General features: G+C 43.5%; 1 protein-coding gene across 2 annotated transcripts in view; it reads left to right on the top strand.

Annotated features, from left to right (window-relative positions):
- Positions 1-11,386, top strand: part of DSP (desmoplakin) — a 40,741-nt gene extending 29,355 nt beyond the window's left edge. Inside the window, exons 19-24 of one of the 2 annotated variants that reach the window (XM_075416967.1) lie at positions 166-328; positions 938-1,021; positions 2,005-2,112; positions 2,743-2,841; positions 3,671-4,168; positions 7,526-11,386. In XM_075416967.1, the coding sequence (XP_075273082.1) occupies positions 166-328; positions 938-1,021; positions 2,005-2,112; positions 2,743-2,841; positions 3,671-4,168; positions 7,526-10,720 (4,147 nt within the window). In that variant the 3' untranslated portion in view covers positions 10,721-11,386. Of the gene's footprint in view, positions 1-165; positions 329-937; positions 1,022-2,004; positions 2,113-2,742; positions 2,842-3,670; positions 5,963-7,525 lie in introns of both variants that reach the window. The other variant, XM_075416966.1, reaches the window with a different exon arrangement.
- The last annotated feature ends 15,390 nt before the right edge of the window (positions 11,387-26,776 follow it).

Genomic DNA, 26,776 nt, shown 5'->3' with positions numbered 1-26,776 from the left:
AACCGGTACAGTTCTCATTTATGTGAATTTTTTGTTCAGAATCTCCTTTTAGAGCTTCCCATAATTTTACCTAGTTTACTACTGTGCCTTATTTCTGAAAAATGTTTAAGGAGAGAGAAAGAGAACACATTTTCCATTTTAATGGTTTTCCCTGTTTTTTTCTAGATCATGGGATTTAGAAAGGCAGATCAAACAACTGAAGACTTACCGAGATCTCTACCAGGCTCTCTGCAAATGGATCAATGATGCCAAGCGCAGGCAGGATGCTATCGAGTCCATGAAACTGTGTGATTGCAACGCTGTCATGAGATACCTACATGATCAGAAGGTATGCAGCACCTGAATGAGTTGTCTTCAATTATCTGGATTTTAAATTGTTTTGTGATTCAGAAAATACCAGTATCAATGCAATCTGCAATACACTGGCCTATCTTGAATTATAAAGTACGCAAGCTACCAAAACAACACCACATGCGTAGAGGGCAGGAGAGAAGAAATATTATCTTCCTCATTACTTTCTGTCAGCACCGCTACAGATTATGAACAAGACTGTTTTTGGCTCCTGCATGATCACTGACACTTTTACACATCAGCTTTGAATTAATTCAAGGGACTCTATGATGGTGCAAGTTATGGGACAAATTACAAAACAAAAACAAAAAAGCGAGGAAATGCATCTAAGCTGAAGTCAAGGAACTCTCCCTCCCCTGCTCTGCGGGTTGTTCAGTTGCGAGGTGTTCTTTCTGAGAACAACCTTCTCATGCACAGAGAGCTTGCTGTTGTAAAAGCTGCACGGCTACAAGTAGTTTGAGGTCTCAGCCTCTGGGTTTGCAGTGGTCTCATCCTGCAGATGCCTTCTGATGGCGGCAGGCTGTACAGGAGGAAATACTGGTGAATCCCGAGGGAGTGCTTCACAGCTTACTTCTTTTCTTGACAGAACTTGCACAGTGAAATCTGTGGGAAGCGAGACAAAGTTGAGGAGCTTCTCAAGTATGCAGATCAGTGCTCAGCGGCTATTAAGGTACGTGGATTTCAGCATTTTTATGGGGTGTGATTTTGCATGGTCAGGCGCATCCCACTGTCTCTGCTCTGCTGGCAGGTGAAGTGACCTCTCCCTGATGTGTGTGTGCAGAAATTGCTGGGGTGAAGCACTTGTGTGTACAAAATATAATGAAAACAATTTGTGTACTTACCACCTGAAGACCACAGAATGATGCAGGAGAAAACACTGAGAGCTTCTCTTCAGGAGAGTCAAAGCCTCCTCCTAGCCAGACCAAACTTTCCAGTTCACATGTTTAAGAGAGTAGAGAACAGAGTGGTGTAGAGAACAGATTGGTAGCTTAGGAACTAGGTCTGATTAGGATCTGATCTAGGAGGCAAGACAAATACAGATTAGCAGGAGGAATTGTAGATCATTAAGGTTGCAAAAGACCTCTAAGACCATCAAGTCCAACCATAAATGGTGTGCAATAGCCATGAAAACCAAGAATATACACAGGCAATGGTTTTGTGGTCTTTGCATTTTTATGTCACCTTCATATCCATGCTTTTTCCACCTCAGTCTTACTTTCTGTGACAAAGATCTTGCTATATGCGTGACATGGCGTATGTGATATGAGAGAGATGCAGAAACAGTTATTTCTGGTTAAGTTTTGGTTGATAACAGTACCTAGACCAGTTGCTCCCATGAGTCTTTTCACCTCTGGGTAGTCCTCAACTAACGGAAATACGTATCTTCCCTTTTTTTGTAAAATGTTTTTTCTCCTTTTCCCTTTGTCTTTCTCTTCCATGAGTCTCCACAGTAGTACTTGAACTGATGAGCTTCTGTTTATGGTAGAGGATCATCTGTATATGGCCAAACGTAATGGGAAAATGTAGCTTTTTATTAAAAGATCAAACCCAAAACAACTCCAAAACTTCACTTGCATTTTGGGAAATCCAGATACCCAGAGAGTGCCTTGGCAGTTGCTAAATGAGTTTTAAACTTTCCCTGTTGTTCTACAGGATTATGAACTACAGGTTGCTTCCTACAGTTCCGGATTAGAAACATTGCTCAACATACCTATCAAGAAGAGCATGGTTCAGTCTCCTGCAGTGCTGATTCTACAGGAGGTAGCTTTCTTTCCCCCCCATCAATCTTTTGAATACATTTGTTTGTCCGTGTCAGCCATTGTGTCATATCCAGCTGTATTCTAATAATTACCACTGACCTTGGTAATGTGGGCTAAGCACGTAAGCATAGGGAATTAGCGCAGAATAGTCACTGTGCTGTAAAATCGTACTTGGTTTCATTTAGACAGTAGATTACCACTCAGGAATTTACCTCATTCATATTCACTGTCCATTGCGTACATATTGTGAGAAAATAAGATTCATGCCCCAAGTGGTTTAGTCATTTTCAACCTGGGAATTAACCACTATTAAAAGTTTAACATACATTACTTGTGACTGTCAGACAGGAAGAGCATGATGAACCAGGGGATTACGCCTTGGTTTTAATATGACATCAGCCATGGGGGAAAATAATCCTGAAAAAGAAGGTGTGGGTTTATTAGAAGGTAGAATTTGGACATTCGGACTCCCCTGAAAGTCATGTGAATTTGCGAGGAGAAGAATTTGCTTTTTACTTTGTCAAGTGATACGTTTTCTGAAGTGGATTAGAATCCTTTAAATGATCTGAGACATAGATTTGTTCATATCTCTCTGTAGTACAAGCTGCTAACAATTCTCTTTCTTTTCAAGGCTAGCGAGGCACAGTCTCGCTACATAGAGCTTCTTACAAGATCAGGAGATTATTACAGATTCTTAAGTGAAATGTTAAAGAGCATGGAGGACTTGAAGGTAATCTTTTATTTTCTTTACCTTCTATTTTTATCACAGGTTAGCAAACTATCACGGTTCAAAGACTTTCTGCTGAAGTACAGTGCAAAACAGTCCACAAAACTAAATCCTGAGCTCAGTAGTGTCCCATTAAGGAGGCATATAAGCAGTTTCATGCATCTTTTGTCAAAGAGTACAGTGTCTTGCAAAGGTACCTCCAAGGTCATGTGTGAGGTGGAGAATGCTAGCATTCTTGGTAGACAGGAGGTGCTCATCAAAGCACGCAAGAGGTCCTTCTTTGCCCATCACAGCCTGGACCTTGGCAACAGTACAGTTATCTCAGCGCCAAAAAGTTGCTCCTCATGGTTGAGGGGCCACACCTCATTTGAGGCCATACCAAAAGTGTTTTAAATGGAGTAACTCCTGATTTGATACAGCTCAGTGGAAAAAGAAAGCCCCATTTAAGAGGTCACATACATGGAATATGAATCACCTTTTTGTGGAGGTTCTAAAGAAGGCTGTTTAATACTTTGCTGGTGAACCCTTGGTACATCAGATTTTGGTATCTGTATTGCATCTTCCTCCCCCCCACCTAGTACCATTTCCCCTCTGAAAGTCATTATGCTGATTTCTGTATAAGGTTTGACTCTGAATAAATAATGATTCCAGAATTTGTCTTGATGACATTAAATAAAAAAGGATTTTGAACTCTCATTGAAGCAGAGAAAAAATTCCTTTGTAAGTTTTCATTGTTACAAATGTGTATTGTATTGCATGTGTTGATTTTGAAACAGTTGTCACAAATGTTTATGTGGGGTTTTTTGTTTGTTTTTCTGCTATCATTTTGCAGATGAAAAACACCAAAATTGAACTCCTGGAAGAAGAACTCAGACTTGCCAGGGATTCAAATTCAGAGACAAGCAACAAACATAAATTCCTGGAGCAAAATCTGCAGAAGTACCAGATGGACATTTCTCAGCTCAAGGCAAAACTGATGAGTTTGGAGGAGATGAAAAGACAAGCTGAAATGGATGGAAATTCTGCTAAGCAAAACCTGGACAAATGCTATGCCCAAATAAAGGATCTAAATGACAGAATAACCAGGCTGACTTATGAGACTGAAGATGAGAAAAGGAAAAGGAAGTTACTGGAGGATAGATATGAGCAGCAGAAGAATGAGTATGACCAGCTGCAGAAAACAAGACAAAATGAGAAAGACAGCCTTGGCTGGCAAAAGTTAGAGTCTGAGAAGGTCATCAAGGAGAAGGAGTACGAGATAGAAAGATTAAGGGTTCTTCTTCAGGATGAAGGCACACGGAAGAGGGAATATGAAAATGAGCTGGCTAAGGTAAGAAACCAGTTTAACGAGGAGATGAGTAATTTAAAGAACAAGTATGAAACAGAAATTAATATTAAGAAGACCACAATCCAGCAGATAGCTGCACAGAAAGATGATGATGCAAAAGGCCTCAGAGCCCAGGTTGACAGACTGACAAGAGAGAACAGAGACCTTAAGGATGAGATTGTGAGGCTGAATGATGCCATTCTGCAAACCACAGATCAACGGAGGAGAGCAGAAGAAGATGCTCTTCAGCAGAAGGCTTGCAGTTCTGAGGTGTCACAGCAAAAGCATCAGTTAGAGCTGGAGCTGAAACAGATTATTCAGCTTCGTGGCGAAGACAACTCAAGATACAAGCAGGCTCTTGAGGAGGCTGCCTCAACTATTCAGGATAAAACTAAGGAGCTGGAAAGGCTAAAGGTTCAGCTTCAGGAAGAGGCTAAAAGCCGATGGGAACTTGAAAATGAATTGGCTAAGGTAAGGAACAGTTATGATGAGGAAATTATTAGTTTAAAGAACAAATATGAAACTGAGATTAATATCACAAAGACCACAATTCATCAGGTCACCATGCAGAAGGAAGAGGACACAAATAATTATAGAACACAGCTTGATAATGCCATGAGAGAAAATAGGAATTTGTGTGAGGAAATTAGGAGACTGAAGAATACAATAAATCAGACAACAGATAATCTACGGAAAGTAGAAGAGAATGCTCAGCAGCAGAAGGCAGCTGGCTCGGAGCTTTCTCAGAAGAAACAGCAGCTGGAGATTGAGCTAAAACAAGTTATTCAGAGGCACTCTGATGAAAGCATGCGGTACAAACAGTCACTTGATGATGCTTCTAAGACCATTAAGGAAAGAAACAAAGAGATCGAAAGGCTGAGAAAGTTGTTGGATGTAGAAACAAGTCAGAGAAAAGAACTAGAGGATGAGAACAGTCAGTTAAAAAGAGTCCAGTTTGACCTGCAGAAAGCAAACACGAGTGCTACTGAGACAATTAACAAGCTGAGGATCCAAGAGCAGGAACTGGCCAGGCTGAAAATTGACTATGAAAGAGTTTCACAAGAGAAGAAAGGCAGGGATCAAGAAAGTGCAAAGTTCCAGAGCACTGTAAAAGACTTGCAGATCCAAAAACATAAGCTGGAGGAGGAACTTTGCAGGCAGAATAAAAATATAATGGAGGAGACGTCCAGGAGGAAGAAACTGGAGGAGGAAATAGAAGGCATGAGGAGATCGCTCAGAGAGCAATCGGTTAAAATAACTAATCTCACACAGCAGATAGAGGAAGTGTCTATTGTAAAAAAGAGGAATGAAGATGACCTTAGACACCAAAGAGAAGTACTAGATGGTCATGTGAGAGAGAAGCAGAGATACATGGAGGAGATAAGAAAATATACATCTGATCTTGAGACTTTACGCCGTCAGTTGGTCCAGGAACAGGAGCAATTAAAACAGGCTCACCTACGATATGAGCACTTACAGAAAACCTCTGAGGAGAAAAGCAAAAACTTGAATGAGTGCAAAATAGAAATCGAAAGGCTTCAGTCTCTTACCGAGAACCTAACCAAGGAACACTTGTTGCTGGAGGAAGAGCTGCGCAATGTTAGATTGGAGTACGATGACCTCAGAATGGTCAGAAGTGAAGTTGACGAGAAAAATACTGCCATTGCTGAACTAAAGAATCAGCTTCAGACGAGCAGCAAGCAAACCCTGGAACTTCAGGGGTTGATTAATGATTTACAGAAAGAAAGGGAAAAATTGAGACAGGAAATTGAAAAATTCCAAAAGCAAGCTCTAGAGGTATTCACACATATTTTGATCCCAGCTTTACTGTCTCTCAGATATATAATTAATTGCAGCCTCCATTTGAATCAACTTGATTCAGACTTTGCTGTTTAAGTTCACTGTTTTTGTGACTAATATCCTCTTTATGGCCCTTCCCCTTGTCCATTTTTAAACAAAAATGGCAGTATTTGGCCACTTTCTTAGCCTTTCTGCTCCCTGGGAGCTCTGCTAGGGAGCCATAAGCTGTCTCATTGCCTGGCTGAGCCTTGCCCTCAGCCCTTGCCCTGGGAGAAAACCTGGGTCTGTGCCAGTCTCCACCAAACCATCCTAGGAGATGAGAGTACATGGAGTCCCATTGTGCTTTAGCTGTACCCTGCTGCCTGTGTGCTTCCCCAGGCTGTTTCAGCCAGGATGGCTTAAAACAGTCCTTTGAGGCTGACCTGAGTGCTATCACAAAGTAAACCAGCTAAAAACCGCAGAACCAACCAGCTGTCAGAGTGCTGCTTAGCTGGGTAAGGTGTTGACTACAAGTGAGGACTAAAGATCGTGTTGTCAGCTGTACGTAAGGTACTTAAAGCCTACATTTCATTGACTGTCTTGGGGATTTATGTTCCGAAGTCACTAAGGGCATTTGGAAATCTTACTGTTGGCCCTTATTTCTTAACCGTGAGGTGACAGCATAAACCAGTTAAAGAAAACGTTTTTTTCATATTTCATTCTTCTGCCTGGTTTCTTGTCCAAAGAGCTACAGTTTCAATATATACAAGTGAGCACTTGTGAAAATATTTCTTTTGTTTTTCCTGTGCTTGCCCTTTATATTCTTTGCTCATTCCCATTCTCAGCTATTCTTTCCTTTATTCAGTTTTTCTTTCCTTTATTTTAAAAATCATAATACTGATTTTTAAAAAATACTAACATTTAGGATTATCTGACATCTGTGCGTATATATATGCATATATTACAAATATATAAACTTATATTCCATTTAACGTGGACTGCATACAAATGTGCATGCTTGTAGGTGTTTGTATATGTGTATACATATATGAAGACATTAAGTGAATTAAAATGTAAAGCAAGACAGGTGAAATTTATTGGAATAATATGTGAAACTAATAGGAAAGCAAAAGTTGACTTGTATATTTCCTTTTTATCCATGTATGACCAGCCCTTAGCTGATACAAATTCACCCAGGTTAGTAGGACTATGCCAGGGTACATCTGCTGAGCATCATACTCTTAATGAGTCTTGAATGCTCTCAGTATTTGTAGGTGTACTACGAGAAACATTAAAAAGTTATGAAGAGCTCACTAAATCAGCAGGATATCAAGGCTATGGGTAACACAATGGAGCCTCTGGCAGTACTAGAGGTGCTGTCAGTGAAGGGACGATGTACCTTCACTGCTGTATGTATATCTGTGGTCTTGGGTCTTCACTGCTGCGACTAGAATGTTTTCCAGTGGCAGCTTGCTGCAGGTTAAACCATGGGCTGAAGAGCATTGTAAGTGGAGAGCATAACTCTGACTAGCATAAACTCTAACCATCCTCTCTTGGTTTATTTCTTCCTTAAAATTGTAGGCATCCAATAGGATTCAAGAGTCCAAAAATCAGTATAGTCATGTTCTGCAAGAAAGAGAAACCTTGCTGATAAAAATGAGTGCTTTGGAGCAAGACAAAGCCAGGCTGCAGAGATTAGAAGAGGAGCTGAACCGTTTGAAAGTTACCCTGGAATCAGAGTCTCGTTTGAAACAACGCCTGGAAAGTGAGAAGCAACAAATCCTGAATGACCTCAATCAGTGGAAGAGCCAGCACTCCCGGACAGAGGAATCCATAAGGAAGATCCAGTGTGAGAGAGAGAAGAGTGAGAGGGAGAAGAACACCCTGAGGAGTGAGATTGAAAGGCTGCAGATGGAGATCAAACGGATCGAGGAGAGGTACCGGTGCAGACTGGAAGAGACCGCTGTCAAAAACCAGTCAGAGTTGGAGTCTGAGCGTCTGAGGCTGCAAAGAGAGATTGAGAAACTCAAGCAACGCCCATATGGGTCCCACAGATCTACGCAGACTGAGGAAGACTTTTGTATTGATGCCTCCAAGTTGCTGTTCAGTGGGCTGCGGAAGAAGATTACAGCAATGCAGCTGTATGAGTGTCAGCTGATAGACAAACTCACACTGGATAAACTGCTGAAGGGGCAGAGGTCAGTGGAAGAAGTGACAGCTGACATTGAACCCTACCTCAAAGGGGCAGGTGCTATTGCAGGGGTGTCTCTTTCGCCCAGACAGAAGTACTCTTTTGTTGAGGCCAAACGGAATCAGCTGCTTACAGCAGAAAATGCAGTCCTGCTCTTAGAAGCCCAGGCAGCAACAGGAGGTGTGATAGACCCACACCGAAATGAGATGTTAACTGTGGACAGTGCTATTGCCAGAGATCTGATTGACTTTGATGACAGAGAACAAATCTATACAGCAGAAAAGGCTATTACAGGATTTAAAGATCCTTTCTCGGGCAAAACTGTGCCAGTATCTGAAGCCATCAAGAAAAACTTGGTTGACAGAGAAACTGGGATTCGTCTGCTTGAAGCCCAGCTGGCTGTAGGAGGGATTGTTGATCCTGTCAACAGTGTTTTCCTACCCAAAGAGATAGCTTTATCTCGTGGGTTGGTTGACAAAGACCTGTACAGGATCCTAAACAACTGCCAAGGCACTACAAAGAACTTCATTGATCCCACCACCAAAAAGGCAGTCACTTACATGCAGCTGAAGGAAAAATGTAGGATTGAACCACACACTGGTCTGCTTCTCCTCCCAGTGCAGAAGAGGAGTATGTCTTTCCAAGGGATCAGGCAGCCCGTCTCAGTAGATGCACTGCTTGAGGCTGGAATTATTAAGGAATCAACAAGGAATGACTTAGAAAGAGGTGCAATTACAGTGGAAGAAGTGAGCGAGAGAATTATTGATTTTCTTCAGGGCTCTAGTTGTATTGCGGGTATCTACAATGAGGCTACTAAAGAGAAACTTGGCATTTACCAGGCTATGAAAATAGGTTTGGTTAGACCAGGGACAGCCCTTGAACTCCTAGAAGCCCAAGCAGCCACAGGGTTCATAGTGGATCCTGTCAGCAATGTGAGGCTGCCCGTTGAGGAAGCTTACAAAAGAGGCCTTGTTGGAATTGAATTTAAAGAGAAACTTCTTTCTGCTGAAAGAGCTGTCACTGGGTACAAAGACCCAGAAACTGGAAATATCATTTCTCTGTTTCAAGCGATGAACAAAGAGCTCATAGAGAGAGGCCATGGCATTCGTTTGCTGGAGGCCCAGATTGCTACCGGAGGAATCATTGACCCCAAAGAGAGCTACCGCTTGCCGGTAGAGACGGCCTACAAGCGTGGCTACTTCAATGAAGAGCTCAACCAGATCCTTAGTGATCCAAGTGATGACACCAAAGGGTTCTTTGATCCTAACACAGAGGAGAACTTGACGTACTTGCAGCTGAAAGAAAGATGCATAAAAGATGAAGCGACAGGGCTCTGCCTTCTACCCCTGAGAGAGAAGAAGAAGGTGGTGCACACCTCGCAGAAGAACACCCTTAGGAAGCGCCGGGTTGTCATTGTAGATCCAGAAACAAACAGGGAAATGTCTGTGCAGGAGGCATATAGCAAAGGCCTCATAGATTATGACACCTATACAGAACTAGCTGAACAGGAGTGTGAGTGGGAAGAAATAACTATCACAGGATCAGATGGTAGCAGTAGAGTAGTCCTTGTCGACAGAAAAACAGGTAGCCAGTATGACATCCAAGACGCCATTGATAAGGGCCTGGTTGAGAGGAAGTTTTTTGACCAGTACCGCTCTGGCAGTTTAAGCCTGACGCAGTTTGCAGACATGATTTCCTGCCGTAACGGCACTGATGAGGTGTTTCGTCATGAGTCGGTGACTCGATCTCCCACAGTGCTGAGTGTCAGGAGTTCTTCTTCACTGATTAGGAGCGGTTCTTACTCAGAGACCCCAGAAGAGTGCAGCCCTATTGCAGCCATCTTTGACACAGAAAACTTGGAGAAAATCTCCATTTCAGAAGCTATACAGCGGGGCATCGTGGATAGCATCACTGGGCAACGGTTACTTGAAGCCCAGGCCTGTACAGGGGGCATAATATGCCCTACCACAGGCCAGAGGCTTTCCCTTCAGGAAGCTGTCAGTCAAGGCATCATTGATCAGGATATGGCCACACGTCTCAAACCAGCGCAGAAAGCCTTCATAGGGTTTGAAGGCATAAAGGGTGGACGCAAGAGGATGTCAGCAGCTGAAGCAGTGAAAGAAAAATGGTTGCCTTACGAGGCTGGGCAGCGGTTCCTTGAGTTCCAGTACCTCACTGGAGGTCTTGTGGACCCAGAAGTGCGTGGAAGAATAAGTACTGAAGAAGCCATTAGGAATGGGTTGATTGATGGTCGCGCTTCCCAGAAATTGCAAGACACGAACAGCTATCCCAAAATTCTCACCTGCCCCAAGACCAAACTGAAAATATCCTACAAAGATGCAATGAATCGGTCAATGGTGGAAGACATCACCGGGCTTAAACTCTTGGAAGCAGCCTCCATTTCATCTAAAGGCATATCCAGTCCCTACAATGTCTCCTCAGCACCCGGCTCTCGCTCTGGCTCTCGCTCTGGCTCCCGCTCAGGCTCACGCAGTGGGTCTAGGAGGGGAAGTTTTGATGCATCAGCAAGCTCTTCATATTCTTACTCATACTCGACCTTCAGCAGTGGGTCTATTGGGCGCTAATAACAAATGAGGGAATGTGTCTGCATTTTAGTACTGTTTAGATTATTCTATATCCTCTTCCCTAAAAAAAAAACCCCAACAACAACAAAGTAACCCAAAGCAAAACCCTTAAGTCTTTTCTGAGTGTGTTCAACTTCTCTTCTGAAAAAGCTGTAAAATGCTTGAATGGAAATTTACGGAATATAGATTAGGGGATGCGAAAGTCATACGTGTGAGTTTCTGAGTTTTGGTTCCCATTTCCTTTTAGTGTTTGGATTTTAATTGGTCTCTGTATATTTTAAATACTCTGTCATGTGCCTTCTCCTGTTATCTGTAACTGTCAACCCATAAGCTGATAACTGATGTTTGAAAGTCTTGCAGAAGTTAATTTTTTTCCACATAGATCTTTTTCAATTTGCTGTTATGAAGAAAAAAAATACTAACAATATGGCCAGAAAATGCCTTTAATATTGGTTTAGAATCTATACTATAAACATGAAAAGCTCTGTCTTCCAGATGCTCTACTTCTCTATGTTTGGCTAGCTGTTCTTAAGTATAACTTGGTGGATATAAAGGGCTATTATTAGGCTGGGCTTTGTTTTACTGTTACCCATATATATTTTCTACTGTTTAGCTTGATTTCCATGTAACGAAAGAAAAAAACTGACTGCACCATGTGAGCTATTCTGGGCAATAAAATTTTGAAGTTTTAAAGTTATTTGTGTGCTTATTAAATTTAGCTATAGACATTCTTGGAGGTACGGATTAGAGAAAGAACCATTTTAAAAGGTAACAAGTACTATCTTTGTCATAAAAAGTGCGCAGACACATTATTTTTCATTATGCTGATCCATCATTTTTATGAATGTGGACTTCTGAGTCTGCATTTTCAGTAGGAAAATCACCAGTAATGGAAACTATGCCTCTAGAAGCAAAAAGCCTGTTTTGGCAGTTGGTTGTAGACTTGATGATGACCAGAAGAACATTTCTTCTGCTCGTGATCCAGCCCATTGTCTCTGCAGCTACGAGGGACTGAGTCGGATTCTGCCTTACACATTGATGTAACTTTGGACGACAAGCAGAATAAAGATACAGTAATGGGGCTTAGCCAGCCAATATGGTTGCACAGGAGGATCTTTCAAACCCTGAACAGTCATCTCCTGTAATGTCCTCCCACCTTGTCTGCTGGCTCCTGAAAGCCTAGGCTGAGAAAATAGCGAGAGTATACCAGTGTTCGCATGATGCCTTGCTGTTCTCAGTTCTACATAGGCTGTTGTCAGCCTGCTGACTCCTTTTACCTGAGCTGAGAAAGCTCATAAGACAGGAAACCAGAGCAGGACTAAACAACCACAGGATTAGAGGACACAGAAGTGGTTTGAAGCCACTTCAGCTGCCGTAAATGTTCCTTAACCAGAGCAGAAAATGATTTGTATACATTGAGACTGCCCTGTCCTCTCCCATTCGCCATGCAGTGCAGATACTTCTGGGTAGGCACCATGTTCTTCGTTGGGTGATCACTTTTACAAAAATTTAATATGGTTTTAGACAACTGTTAGTGCAGAGCTTTAATGACAAAACTACTAGTATAATTTGCCGGTGCCTGAAATACTTTTTTCCTGTAAGTAGTTGAAAGTGTTGCCTGAAGCACATACCTGCTTTTAGCTGTGTACCATGTAGGAACTCCACCTGTCTATGAATTTTCTCAGCTGCTACAAACAGAAAGAAGAAAAAGAAGCAGCTGACAGGCACAAATGCTAATCACTGTTAACGATGCTGCCTAATTTTTGTAGCGTGTTCTTTTTCTGCAGTAAGGAATAGCATGGGGTTTGATACCGTTGTCTCCAGCTAAAGTGTAGCTTCTAGCCTGAAAAGCGTTTCCAGTGTTTTCTGAAGATCAGAGCTGTATATAAATCTCTGCCATACAGACAGTATTGTCAGTTGCTGGACTATACAATTAAACGGACGGGTACAAATCGGTTGTAGTCACCTCTAGAGACCTCACCTTCTGTAGAGGTGAGAAAGTGCATCCTGTCTCCCATGAAACTCCACAGCTTTGGAGGTTTCTCTCTTCAGCTGAAGTTCATGAGCTGTACTGTAGAGGAACAGCCAATGTCTGAATGGCTTTCTCACTGCTAGAGGGAAGCAGCCCTGTAAAAAAATCACTGCTTTATTTAATCCCAAGCCATTTCTGCAGTTGGAAAGGAGGTTCCTGGGCTCTACAGTAAAAGCAAAATTGGTCATCATTACGAAAGGGAATTCTGCTACTGGACGCACACACTCCTGCAGTTTGCATGGACTGGGGAATCCTGTGTGCTGTTCGTGGCAGAATTGCCACAGGACTGGGCTTATGTTTTGCACAAGATATTCCTGGCATCTCTGTTAGATTGGTTAAAGCTCCTTCTTTACGTGTTACTCTTTTTTTACTGCTGGAACTACCTTCTGTCTTACTGAGGTAGCCTAAATATAAGACCATCTCCCAGAAATGATGATGACATTGTTTTCTCCTCCCGTGACCTCCAGCAGCAGATGCTGGTGTGACGTTAGTCAGCGGTGTCCTTTTAGGGCAAGGGGTGTTTGGTGCAGGAGATCCAGGTGTCCAGGGCCTGAGCTGCAGCTGAGCCAGAGTGGGCAGCAGGTAGGGCAGGATTCTGCCAATGCCGGGTGCCAAAGAGATAAATGGAGAGTTTTACTCTGCCGTAAAAAAGTCCTGAGGAAGGAGCTTGAGGAAGAACCCTCAGAGCTGAAAATTAGCAGTTACTGGGGGGAGGTCAGCCAACAGAAAGGGGCATGGCAGGTCAGTGCATCTGGAGGGGCAGGGTGTTCTGGAGCCGAGGAGAGTGGATTTGTGGCAGTGCCTGATGTTTCTGAGATAGGAGAGCCATGCCTGGGGTTTGAAGAGCAGGCAGGCTGTGGTTTGTTACGGTGTGATGTGGGGACGCAGAGGTGAGCATGGGGCTGCTGCAGTGGATTTGGGGCAGTGTATTCATAGGCTCTGTAGCTCTTTTGCACCAAATGTGGAATAAACATCGTTTATATACTTTGAAAGAAAGGCTGGCAACTTTGGATGATCTCTACTGATGAGACAGTAGTTCTTGGTATTGAAAAGCCAGAATAAAGTTTTTGGCCCAGCCTATGTCTGCGAGCACTTCCCCAGGCAGAAGGAGTGCTGGGCTGGGTGTACCTGTCAGCAGCCTTGTGGTTAGCAGTGAATCCTCTGAATCTCCTGTCTCCTGCTTCCTCCCTGCGCCTTGGTATAGATGATGCTCACCCTGTTCAGTGGCAAATAGGTGCCCAGAGTGCTGACTTGGCTGCTGTGGCTGGGGAGGGTTCAGTCATTAGCAGGGTCAGCTCTTTAGAGAACTGGACTTTGCTTTGAACAGGACTGGAATTTAGTTCTGAGAGTTTTGTTGGCTGAGTTAGTGGTCTTGATGTTGTGAATGTGGTGTCCTTTGACTTGTGGCTGGGAAATGACTGCTGTTTAGGACCCAAAGTATGTAAGGCACCTTATGGCTTGCACAAAACAGCAGTGCTCAAGCCAGAGCTTTGTCTGTCTTGGGCTATTTGGAAATACACACATGCCATGATTAATTAATAGTCTAGCCTTATGAATATGAAAAAGGGGTGGGGAGCCTTGTAGAATAGCAACTATGTGACTTGGTACAAAATTGTCTGAATTATTATTAAATTGTAAGTATTTACGTAGAGGGTGAGGTTTGGTTGTTTTTTGGTTTTAGTATTTCTTCCAGTTCCTGTATGCTTTTAAATTACAAATCCTTTTTTAGTCATTTACTTTTCTGAAGTTTCGTGAACCTAGGCTGTTCTGAGATGAGCAGAATTTACTTGTCATGTGTAACTCTCTCAGAATAATGTTGTACTTGAAAATACATTTTTACATTCCCAAACCATGTGAGACCAGTTCCTGAGCCTGTCAAGGCAAGCTGTGCTTAGGCTCTCTGCTGCTTTCTGACCTGCGTTTGCTAGCCTGGTGTTTAATGATCGTGCACCTGGGATTTGAGGTTAACTTCATTTTTTTTTTTTTTGTCCTCACAGTTACATCAAATGCACAGTTGGTACATAAATAACTGTACTGTATAATAAAGAAAAAGCAATATTTGGGGCTCCATTCATTATCTCTCAGAGCCAGTTTCAGCTTTAGTAGTTTATCAGCAAAATATTTTATGGTAGCGCTAATCCAGTGGGAGGCTCTGTTAGGAGAGCTGAACATCTATCAGGTACTAACATGGCTGATCCCTCTGTAGATTCCTGTTCCGTTGGCAGGCTGGGGATGTACACAATGCAGTCCTTTACTCCTTGCAGTCCAGATGCACCTGGTGACCCAGGGAGTGTGGGATGCCCAGGGTGGCCGCTGTCTCCAGGGGAATGTGTTTCACCTGGCTGCCTATCTAGGGCAGTGACAGGCTATCCAGGGGACCCTGAAAAGGGAAGATGAGGCTATGTAAAGGAAATAGGCTGGAGGAGTTGACTCCTCACTGTCCACCACAAAGTCATCTGCTCATGCTGCTCTGACTAAGACCGACTTCATGAGTAGTGGGGAAAATATGCTAGTGTAAAATCTGAGGAGGATTTGAATCCAAGGCGTGCTTCAGAGAAAATCAGTATCATGAGCAAATGGTGAGGATTAGGAGGTCAATGGGAACTGAGAAGCGAAGGACCGGGGAGGGACTTGTCTTCTCTTAAATCCTGCAGCTTCCTCATGCAAATGGACTAGGGGGTCCTCATTGCTTACTCAGTGCTGGGTAACTCAGCCACCCCGATTTAAATATTTGCCATATACTGAAGAGGCTTCTGGGAGACAAAGCAGCTTTCTTTCCCTTTCCTTCAAAGCACCAACAGACAAGCTTGTGCCATTTCTCTCACCAAGGCCCTGGGGACACATCCCCTTATCTGCTTACATGGTGACAACTGCTGGACAAGCTCGCTTGCTCGCAGAGGTGAAGCGAGTACTGTGATTCCCACGCAGCTAAAACAGTAAACATACAGCTGCTGCTGAGTACTGTTACCTGAATACAAATAAGCCCTTTGCTGTATAAACAGCTGTCCCACTCCTGTGATGTTGAGTTTAATGGCAGAATCAGTCGTAAACAGAGGATAAAGCTATTCAATAAGAGATGGCTGTTGTTCAACATGTGCATTACCTCCAAGACCTTGGCATCCATCTAAGCCAGGGACAACTTTGCCCAAATTGCTCTTCTACTCTTTAAAGCTTTTGTCTCCCGCATGATGCAAAATAAGAGGAGAAGCACATCTGGCCACTGTGCAACTCTACTTTCTGCACTGACCCTGGAGGCTTCTGGGTTCCTACCTGGTATTCCAGCTGCTCCCTTCACTCCAGGAAATCCCACGGGTCCTCTGGTGCCAGGCTCACCATTAAGTCCGGGCAAACCAGATTTTCCTCTTTTTAAAATGTTGCAGTTTTTCTTTTTTTTTTTTTTTTCTTTTTTTTAATTAGGCTGAGAGTAATGTGTTTGTTTTGGTGACTTTTTTCCTCCTATGAAAATGAAGTACTGCAAAGTTTTTTATGAGCAACCAAGGACAGAACTGGGATAGTTCTTGGTTTCTGGGCTGAGCTAAGGAGTTTAAAAACAGAATGCAATGTTTGATTTTATATGGTTTTATTTTTAAAACTTTAAATTTAGTTCAATTTTTCAAATGTTGCTATGAACATTTGCATTTAGGAAATATCAGGAAAATCTTTAAACCTCTCTAGGTTTTTTCATTTGTAAAACTATCCATGGCATTTAGCACAAGTTTCAACATAGTTGTACTTGATCTGGTGGTGTCTGTTCTGGCAAATAATTTGGGATGCGGGAGAAGTAGTAGGGGGAACGCATTTATCTGTAGCTTGGGAACTTCAGAGCTTCCATTTCTTTCAAGTTGCTATTGGAGATTCTGAGCCAATGTGTGCAGTCTTATTCAACTTACCTGTGGACCCTCTGTCAAAGCTGGAGGAGGAAGGGTGTGGGTTCCACCACTGTTTGAAAAAATGTAACAGCCTTGGCCTCTGCAGAGGATTTGGTTCCATTAAGTGAATCCTGGGATGGAATGCAGAAAAATATTGAAGTTTTAGAGGTTTTTTGTTATCTGACAGGCCTTGAAACACAAAGGAAGAAGTACCATGGCTCTTGAAGTCAGCCTACAAAGGACTTCTATGATCAGTGACTGTCTGGCATGGGCAATAGATGGCTTGCCGCTCAACAGATTGATCCAGGTAGTTCTGAAAAATACCTAGGCCTATGTACAGACCCATGAGTTGAAATATCTAAGCTGGAACTACTGGAAAAACTGAATAAGTGGTTAAAGTGGATTGGGCAGGCTCCATTGAAGTGTTTTGGAATGTGGACATCTTGAAGGGATATACTATCCCATGACTGATGTAGTTAGCACACCAAGCTGATGTGAAAGCCACGTACCTACAAACCCTTGATTTGGCAATTCGAGCAGCTGTTAAGGACTGATTACATCTATTTATCGGTGTGTACCTTTGATGCCATCCTGTATTCCTGCACTCAGGATGGAGGGCTGGGTATTGCCAGACTCTCTGGACTGATTCCTAGTGTGCAGGTCCATAGGCTGCATTGAATTGCTCATTCATTGCATGACACCGTAAGGTTGGTCATCTGGCTAGAAGGTATAGAGAAAGAGTTTGAAAAACTATGGCTTGCAGCAGGTGGTGTTTAAGAGAAAATTCCATATATGTGGGACCCCAGTGCAGTCATGGTAATCTCGGAAGTTGTGGGTGGTGAGGAACCAGTCTCAGGATAGGAGATACCTGCTCCAGAGCTCATCTTTCTGAGGCCCTGTGACTGGTGAAAGCAGGAATGTTTGAATTGGACCAAGCTGCCATCCTAGGGCTGTAGGACCACCAGCTTTGAAAAGGATAATATTAGGAACAACTGGATTGAAAATTGTAGGGGCATTCTTCACAGAAAGCTCATCACTGCGTTACAATTAAGCTAATATCTACACCATATTTTTGACAAGGAGTAGGCAGGACCCTCACATTAAGAACTGTTGGCATTCTCAGGCACAGAGTGAGACTTGCTCACGTATTATTGGGTATTGCCCTGCGGTTCAAGATTCTAGCGTAAAGAGGCATAAACAATTATGTGAACTATTGGCACAGGAAGCTGAAAAGAAAGAACGAGTAGTATTTCAGGAGCTACTTTTAAAAGATCATTAAAATGAATTATATAAACATGACCTGATATTTGTCAAGGGAGGTCAGGCCTTTATGGTGGATGTAACTGTTAGATACGATAGTAAACCATCATCACATGTTCATGCAGTGGCTGAGAATGTTAGGAAATACCAACATCTAAAGCACCAAGTCCAGCAGATGACAAGTGCCAGTAACATAAAATTCACTGGATTTCCTTAGGTGCATGAACTGGGACACTCACGTTCTCAAGGTGAGAGAAGGTTACCTCTCATCTTTTCAATTGGGCTCTGTTTGCATCTGTGGACACTGTACATATATTTGCGAGTCAAACAAATGATTGTAAATAAACTCATTTCTCCTTGTTTGTTTTCTAAGGCGGGAGCTGGACCCTGATGAGGAGTGAAGGAGAGAAGTGGGAGAGGCCTGATAGTATGTAGCAATGAAAAGGGACTTGGTATCATGATGTCATTTTTCCTGCAGATGCCAATCACCAGCCTTACTTAGGTGGGTGGGCCACCTTTACTTAACCTAGAAAAGAACATGACTAAATGATCACAGAATCATAGAATCATAGAAAGTTTTGGGTCGGAAGGGACCCCTAGAGGTCATCTAGTCCAACCCCCCCGCAGCGAGCAGGGACACCGCTAACTAGATCAGGTTGCTCAGAGCCCCGTCCAACCTGGTCTGAATGTTTCCAGGGATGGGGCCTCCACTACCTCTCTGGGTAACCCGTTCCAGTGTTTCACCACCCTCATTGTAAAGAATTTCTTCCTTATATCCAGCCTAAACCTACCCTGTTTTAGTTTAAAACCATTACCCCTCGTCCTGTCACTGTTGTCTCTACTAAAAAGATTGTCCCCATCTTTCCTGTAGACTCCCTTTAAGTACTGAAAGGCTGCAATCAGGTCTCCCTGCAGCCTTCTCTTCTCCAGGCTGAACAAGCCCAACTCTCTCAGCCTGTCCTCATAGGAGAGGTGCTCCAGCCCTCAGATCATTTTTGTAGCCCTCCTTTGGACCCGCTCCAACAGTTCCATGTCCTTCTTGTGCTGAGGGCTCCAGAGCTGAACGCAGTACTCCAGGTGAGGTCTCACCAGGGCAGAGTAGAGGGGCAGAATCACCTCTCTCGACCTGCTGGCCACGCTTCTCTTGATGCAGCCCAGGACATGGTTGGCCCTCTGGGCTGCCAGCGCACATTGCCGGCTCATGTCCAGCCTTTCGTCTATCAGTACTCCCAAGTCCCTCTCAGCAGGGCTGCTCTCGATCCTTTCATCCCCCAGCCTGTATTGATACCGGGGATTACCCCGACCCAAGTGTAGGACCTTGCACTTGGCCTTGTTGAACCTCATTAGGTTCACACAGGCCCACCTCTCCAGCTTGTCCAGGTCCCTCTGGATGGCATCCCGTCCTTCTGGTGTCTCAACCATAGCACTCAGTTTGGTGTCATCTGCAAACTTGCTGAGGGTACACTCGATGTCGCTGACCATGTCACTGATAAATATATTGAACAACACCGGTCCCAGTATGGAGCCCTGAGGGACTCCACTCGTCACTGGTCTCCATCCGGACATTGAGCCGTTGACCACTACCCTTTGGCTGCGACCATCCAACCAATTCCTTATCCACCGAACGGTCCACCCATCAAATCCATGGCTCTCCAATTTAGAGAGAAGGATGTTGTGGGGGACCATGTCAAAGGCTTTGCAAAAATCCAGATAGATGACATCCATTGGTTTTCCCTTGTCCACTCTTGTTGTTACACCAACATAGAAAGCCACTAGGTTGGTCAGGCAGGACTTGCCCTTGGTGAAGCCATGCTGGCTGTCTCGAATCGCCTCCCTGGCCTCCATGTGCCTTAGCATATCTTCTAGGAGGATCTGTTCCATGATCTTCCCAGGCACAGAGGTGAGGCTGATATGTCGGTAGTTCCCAGAGTCTTCCTTTCTACCCTTTTTGAAAAGAGGCACAATGTTTCCCTTTTTCCAGTCACTGGGGACTTCCCCTGACTGCCATGCCTTTTCAAGTATCATGGAGAGTGGCTTGGCAACTACATCAGCCAGTTCCCTCAGGACTCTGGGATGCATCTCATCAGGTCCCATGGACTTTTGTACGTTTAGGTTCCTCAGGAGGTCCCGAACCTGGTCTTCACTTACAGCCGGAGGGATTTTACCCTCCTGGTCTCCTTCATGCCATCCATCGACTCGGGAGGGGTGAGGAGAGAGGTTGCCAGTGAAGACTGAGGCAAAAAAGTTGTTGAGTACCTCAGCTTTCTCCTCATCTGCTGTTACCAGTTTGCCGGTCTCGCTCATGAGCGGGGGTACGCTTTCTTTGACCATCTTTTTCCGGCTGACATACCTGTAGAAGCTCTTCTTGTTATTTTTCGCATCCCTTGCCAAGTTCAGCTCCAGCTGTGCCTTGGCCTTCCTGACCCCATCCCTACACAACCGGGCAGCTTCCCTATACTCTTCCCAGGAAGCCAGTCGCTGCTTCCACTGCCTGTGCAGTTCCCTCTTCTTCCTTAGTTTGACCAGCATCTCTTGCCTCAGCCATGCTGGTCTCTTCCCTTCTCTGCCCGGCTTCTTACATTTGGGGATCGAGAGCTCTTGCGCTCTGTGGAATACTTCCTTAAAGAACTGCCAGCTCTGTTCTGTTCCCCTGTCCCTGAGGACCATTTCTCAGGGAGTCCTTCTGACTATCTCCTTGAAGAGCTGGAAATTTACCCTCCTAAAATTTAGGGTCCTGACTATGCTCTTCGTTATTCCCATTTCCCTCGGTAGCGTTAGTTCCACCAGCACGTGGTCACTGCAGCCCAGGCTGCCTCCGATGTTGACATCCCCAACGAGCTCACTCGCATTGGTGACCACCAGGTCTAGTATCGCATCCCCTCGGGTAGGGGTGCTTATTACCTGGCTTAAGATGCCCCATTTTGTATGACTCTACTTGCTCACAATCTCAGCATTACTCCCTGTGCAGCCAGACCCACAGAGCCTTAGGCAGTTTGAGAGCCTCCCCCCCACCCTGGCAAGTAGCTGTGCCATCCCCAGAGGAGTATGGAAAGGAGGTCTGACCTACCTGCTCAGTGTGAGCCCAGGCTGGAGGTGGGAGCGAGGAGTCATTTCTGTGCCCCTGCCTTGCAGACCAGCTGAAGAAAAGCCCGGGAAGAGCAGCAGAGCTTTGAAATCATCTTCACTGTTGGCCTTTCTGCAGAGGCTGCCAGCAAAGACTCTGATTAGTGTCAAATATGCAGCAGGCTTGTGCTAAGTCCATCACCCTGCTGGGAACACTGAATTCTGATAAACCAGCCATTTTGAATGAGCTATCGTAGTTGCCTGTGGCTGAATGAGACTAATGCATGGCTATTATTCGTATACTAAGCCTTTGTGAATTGTACGTGAGCTCCAAAGGTGACCTTACTGGAAATGTATTTGTTTCTGGATAAGAGCTTTCTTTAACAATGGCATAGGGAGTAGGACTGGAAATTAATTTTACTCCTTCCCCCTCAGGCTTCTGACCCATTGCAGTAGGCATCAGGATTTTAAAAAGGAAAAAAAGGGGGGGAGGGCTTTACAGCTATTAGAAATTACCAATTACTAGAATGTCAAAGAACATCGGTTCTACCTTTGACCCAGCATCCCTGTCTCGTTTTCCTACAGTACTACCCTCCAAAATAGGGAGTCCAGCTCTGTCCTTGGACCTTCTCTCCATAAAGAGAGATATTCTCATTCATTACAGTTTTTTGATCCCCGATGTAGAAAATACGAGCCTTTAAACTCAGCTGTGTGTGAGTGTTACCTGTGCTGCATTAGGCTTGAGATCTGTGGATGGAAAGATTTATTCCCTGCCAGCGCCATATAACTCCATTCACCTGTGAATCTAAGGATCTGAGGCTAGGGTGGGCCTTCCTAGCAAAGTAGTTGAATTATCTTACTTTTTCTGTGGTCTGAAAGCATTTGCATAAGTCTTGAGTGTGTCTTGGAAGACTTGTTAGACTCTGCTAATGTGATTGTGTCTGAGTCCTAAATTAGAAATGAGATCTGTTCTAGAGGATATAAAATGGCAGGCTGTACCTAGACTTCTCCACTAATGTGCACAGGGGCTGCTTAAAAGGTCAGTTACACAGCTGCTTGATTTTTCTTAACATTAACAATACGTTAACTTACTTAGGTTATTTTTACTTCTACTTAGAGAGAGGTTAGTAAGTTTGATTTTAATTTTTTAATTTTTTTTTTTTTTTTACTGCATGGGAGATTTGGCTTATCTTTCTTGTAGAGGTCATTTTTGGGCAGATTTTCTCTCTTACAAATACGCCTGCTTTGCAGTTCTCCAGTTTCAATATTTGAAATATCTGTAAGTCAAATTCAGACTTGGATCTTAAACTCCCAAAGTTTTGGTGAGCAGGTCTCCAGAAATATTCAAGACGACTTTTTTCCCTCTCCTTTTTCCCCTCTGGAAACAAAAGTGGGTCCTACAGACAAAGCTTTCCCCTTGGAGACCCCTTCAGGTGATCATTTCTCATCACACCTTGTCGAGCTGCTGCTGCTGCACAGTGCCATGCGCTTATGCCCCAGGGATCAGTAGCACTCTGCATGTAGCAGGGAGGTTACACTTCCCGTAGTCCCAGCTGCACGCCAGATATCATCATCATCATTCATAAGAAGATTGCAGTTGTGTGTTTGGCTGAGAAGGTGCGGTTAGACCTTAGCACCGTGGCATCCTCCAGCCATCCACCAGCTTCCCTCCAGACTGCTGTCTTTCCTGCTCGGGCTTTGCAGCAGCCTGGAAATGGCATTTGAAGCAGGAGGAAAGACAAAAAAAATCCCTGCTTCCTACTGTGCTGGCACATGGACAGGCACACGCTGACACATACGTATTTGTACCACATTGGGTCCTAAAACTGGTACCCAAGCGCCAACACTGAAGAAGTGGATTGTGCTGTGTAGCACAATACAGCCCTGTCTTCCTGAGGAGCATCCTTGACCTTAGCTCCTACCAAGGCAGATGAAAACATCTGGGATCATTTGCTTCTGGAAAATGGCAGTTAACGGTATCAGACTTCAATCCAATATCACTATGCAGTGAAGGTAAATCTTGAAAGAGTTAAGCTGGACTCATGGTGGCTTATGGAACTTTTATTTATTTTTTAGTTCTGGAGAAACGATAAAATCTCTATTTCTAGCTCATTTTTACAGCAAACCTGCCCAAGGAAAGGAGGATCTTGGAAGGCAGCAGCAATAGCCAAGGAGATGATTGGATTATGTGGCAAGCCTCTTGGTGTAATCATAGTAAAAAATTAGGCTGTAGGAATCATCTGGAGTTCTTTACCCACTCTTAGATTTTTGGCAAGGCTTTTAGCTGTAAAGTCACTCAAGTGCTGTTGGAAGGTCAAGCCCTGGAAGATGGTACTTTCTCTGCTATCGTTTTGTTTCTTCTTGTTTTGTGTCCCAGTTACTGTGAATGCTAAAACTGATTTCATGTGCTAGCCACGCTGTATTGTCTTTTCAACCCAGGGATCCTGTCTTGCCTTCTAGCCCTGCGATCCCCAAGGGACCCTGAGGAAACAATCAAATCTTCGTGAGGGTGTGCTCTTCGTGCCTGAAAACTGGCTTTGTTAGTGTTTTGAAGTGAACCCTAACTCACGGCTTCCCTGGACTGCCATCCTCTCGCGAGATCCTGCATACCCTTCATCACCGTGGAAATAACAAAGCACTCCAAATAAAGCTCTTAATCAATGTTTCTCAGCATTGCAGAGGATCTTTTTGGTTTTGCTTTTATATCTAAGTGAATTTAATGCTCTCCAATAATCTGCTTTGATACAATTCTTTCCATCCTAGAACAGGAACTGCTTCAAAGCTGGAAGTTTACACGTCATGTTCCACTTGCATGCTTTTAGTTAGCCATCTTCAGGAACAAAAGAAAAACTTTTATTTTAGGCCAACTGAACAACATATGGAACAGTTTGTTCTCTTCTGTTCTCCAGCTCGCCCTACAAGAGAAAATCCTGTTAGCCTTTCAGCAAACCAGGGAAGTGGCATTTTCTTTTTAAAAATTACATTTGCTTTTATGGAAAATTCTGGCTCCATTGATATCAATGACATAGGACCAAACTCAAAATAGACCTTGTTTTATATCATATGCCTGCCTTCTCCAGTCTCTCGCATACTCCCTGTATAATCTTAGGTAAAGGAAAATTAAAGGAATGGTGCTGTAATGGAGTTGCCTGAAACTTTGTGAGGTACACAGTGTTTGACATCAAAAAGATTGTGATCCTCTAAATAACAAGTATCAGAAAATCACCTTTAATAGCCTCTATCAGTCTTGAATGTCAGAATGCTTGTTTTGCAAAGGTCACGGTCAGGACTAATCACTCTGTGTAGTAATATTTTCCTTAATTTTACAGTAATGAATAAAATCTCCTCAAGGCTACAGTGTGTCTGTCTACCATGTAGCTGTATATTTGAATGCTGTCCTTTGGCTGATGAAGCGAGATTGCTGGAGTGCTTTGGGCCCTGCTTAAGTAACTTATGCAGAAATAGCAGCCTTAAAGAGCAGACAGTTCGTGGTAGTCCTGTTCTTTCAGCTAAGCCATCTAAAAGTCACCGAATCCTTCTTTAAGTCTGAATTTTGCCATTCTTCTGAGTCCTTGACTGCTCAGTCCTGGTGGAGTCAGGAGAGCTTGTTCTGGGGAAGCGTATTTCCATGAGTGAGCAGGAACAGTTACCTGGTCCCTGTAAAGGTATTTTTGTTACAGTGGTGGGGACTAGGATGTATAGGGCCTGTCTGGGCCTCTTGGAGCACCAGCACCAGTTTCACTAATGGCCACTTGAGTAAGCACACACCAAAGTAAATAACAGTTCTGCAAGTAGGGCTATAGCACCTAAATCTGCTCCAGTTGTGTGTAGTTCTGCAAGATTTCTGTGAACTTCTTTGACTGTAAACACACGAAGGATTTGCATCTTCAGGACATCCATTCCCAGCGTTGATGGAGACGCAGCTCATGGTTTGCCCTGTTGTAGAGTTGCCATCTCTCCAGGTAGATAGTTCGGTTCATTAGCACCAGGAAAGCCCTGGGATGAAGACTGGAGAGCTGTTATTCCAACACGATTGTTTATTTCTCACTAGATTATACCTGTATTCCTTTAGCATCCACAGCCAGCCCTCTGAGTTTTCTACAAATTCTGTGCCATGATGAGTTCTCAAAACAGTACCAAATTTAATATGATAAAGGAATAGGGCAAGTTCAGTTCAAATTGGGCTCTCTCCTTGCCCCATTTCACTTTGGATCCATCTGAAGCCATGCTTTAGCCAGTGGTCTCAGGTGCTTGATGTCTGCGAGTAAAGCGATGTTTTTCAGCCGACATATTCTGCATGCTCCCTGGGGTTATCTGAGGATGTAGTTTCACAGGCAAATTATGCTGTTCCAGGTGGGCTGTGATTGAAAGGGGAATCCTGGATTCCACTTGCTTTTGCAGACTTTTCTTAGCCTGAGCAGAGAACAGATGCAGCTGGAAATCAATGCATTTAAAAAAAAAAGCAAGCATAGAAAAGGTATAGCTTCTCAGGAATGGTGTGGATTTAGGACTGGCTTCTGCTGACTGTTAAGCCACACCTAAAGAGAATATCTAGGAGCTGTGGTGGGCCCCAGTGTCTGTTTTAGCTACTTCATGAACAGTGATGTGTCTCAGTGCACTAAAGTAGTGGGAGCTGGTAAACATGAAGAATATGTTACTTGCACAGAGGAGAAGACACACTGATGTTTGAACTGGAATTTATCTTAAGGATAACATTGCCAAAAGGTATCATGATTAAATGTCTGCTTGCAGAGAAATGTTACTATTGAGAATACTCCTTTTTTTGTTTGTTTTTTGGACATCTGGCTCTTATGAACAGAGCAACAAGATAAATCTCATAAATGCAAATTGTAATTAAACTATTTCATGCCTTTGCTCTAGCACATGAGCAGCCATCTCCCTCGCTCTTATCATTATCATCCTGGAATGCAAAACCAGCTATTGCTTTTGGGTTTCGAATGAGCAGTATGTTTACGAGGATTCTTACCTAGCTGCTTCCAGCAGGCAGTGTAAAAATGCAACGTATTAATTGTGTATGCTGTTGTCTTTTGGTTTAGATACAACCTGTGGACCTGGCAAACTGGGATCTTTTTCAGTTAAAAATAGAGACATTGTATCAATTGTTTTTTCATTTCTTAGCATTACAATACACACGGTTAGTTGTTATTCCTTACTGAGTATGAATTCATCAAAACTTACTCTGGAAAAGGTCATTGAACTACCAGAGCCTTGCACTGCCTGGCTTCATCAAAACAGCTAACAAAAGATAGCCTTGGACTGGGAAATACCACGATCTAAATATGAGGCAGGATTTGCAAGTGAACAAGACAGTTAAACGAGAGTGATGTAGTTATGTACTAATCAAATAAGTGAAGTTTAGTATTAAAGGCAAGATATGAGGCAGTGTAAAATATTGGCATCCCCACCTTGAGAACCAACTTTACCTTTTTCTTCAGAAAACCCAACAGTTAGTCATGTGATTTTTATACAAGAAGCTCAAAGACGTGCACCGTGTGGTAACATGTGTCTCTCTTTGGAACCACACAAAACCAAAGCTACTGAAGTCCTGCAAACCGATTTGCCTAATCCCTGGTGCCTGGCATTTGTCAATGAAAAATGATAATATTTAATGAAGGGAATAAAAGAACACAGCAACTGGTATATGTTTTGAAACTACATGGATTGTAATTACATGTGGTGTTTAAGTTTTTGATCATTTACCGTAGTTCATGAGTAGCCAGAGGATCTTTCAGAGCCTACTGGGTCTGAGTCAACCTGTCAACTATAAAGCAAGTACTAACTGGTAACTCTGGAGCAGGGACATCACAGATA

This window comes from Opisthocomus hoazin, chromosome 3 (genome assembly GCF_030867145.1).
Source record: "Opisthocomus hoazin isolate bOpiHoa1 chromosome 3, bOpiHoa1.hap1, whole genome shotgun sequence".
Taxonomy (NCBI): domain Eukaryota; kingdom Metazoa; phylum Chordata; class Aves; order Opisthocomiformes; family Opisthocomidae; genus Opisthocomus; species Opisthocomus hoazin.
The sequence above is the reverse complement of the archived record's forward strand: the minus strand, read 5'-3'. Positions and strand labels throughout refer to the sequence as shown.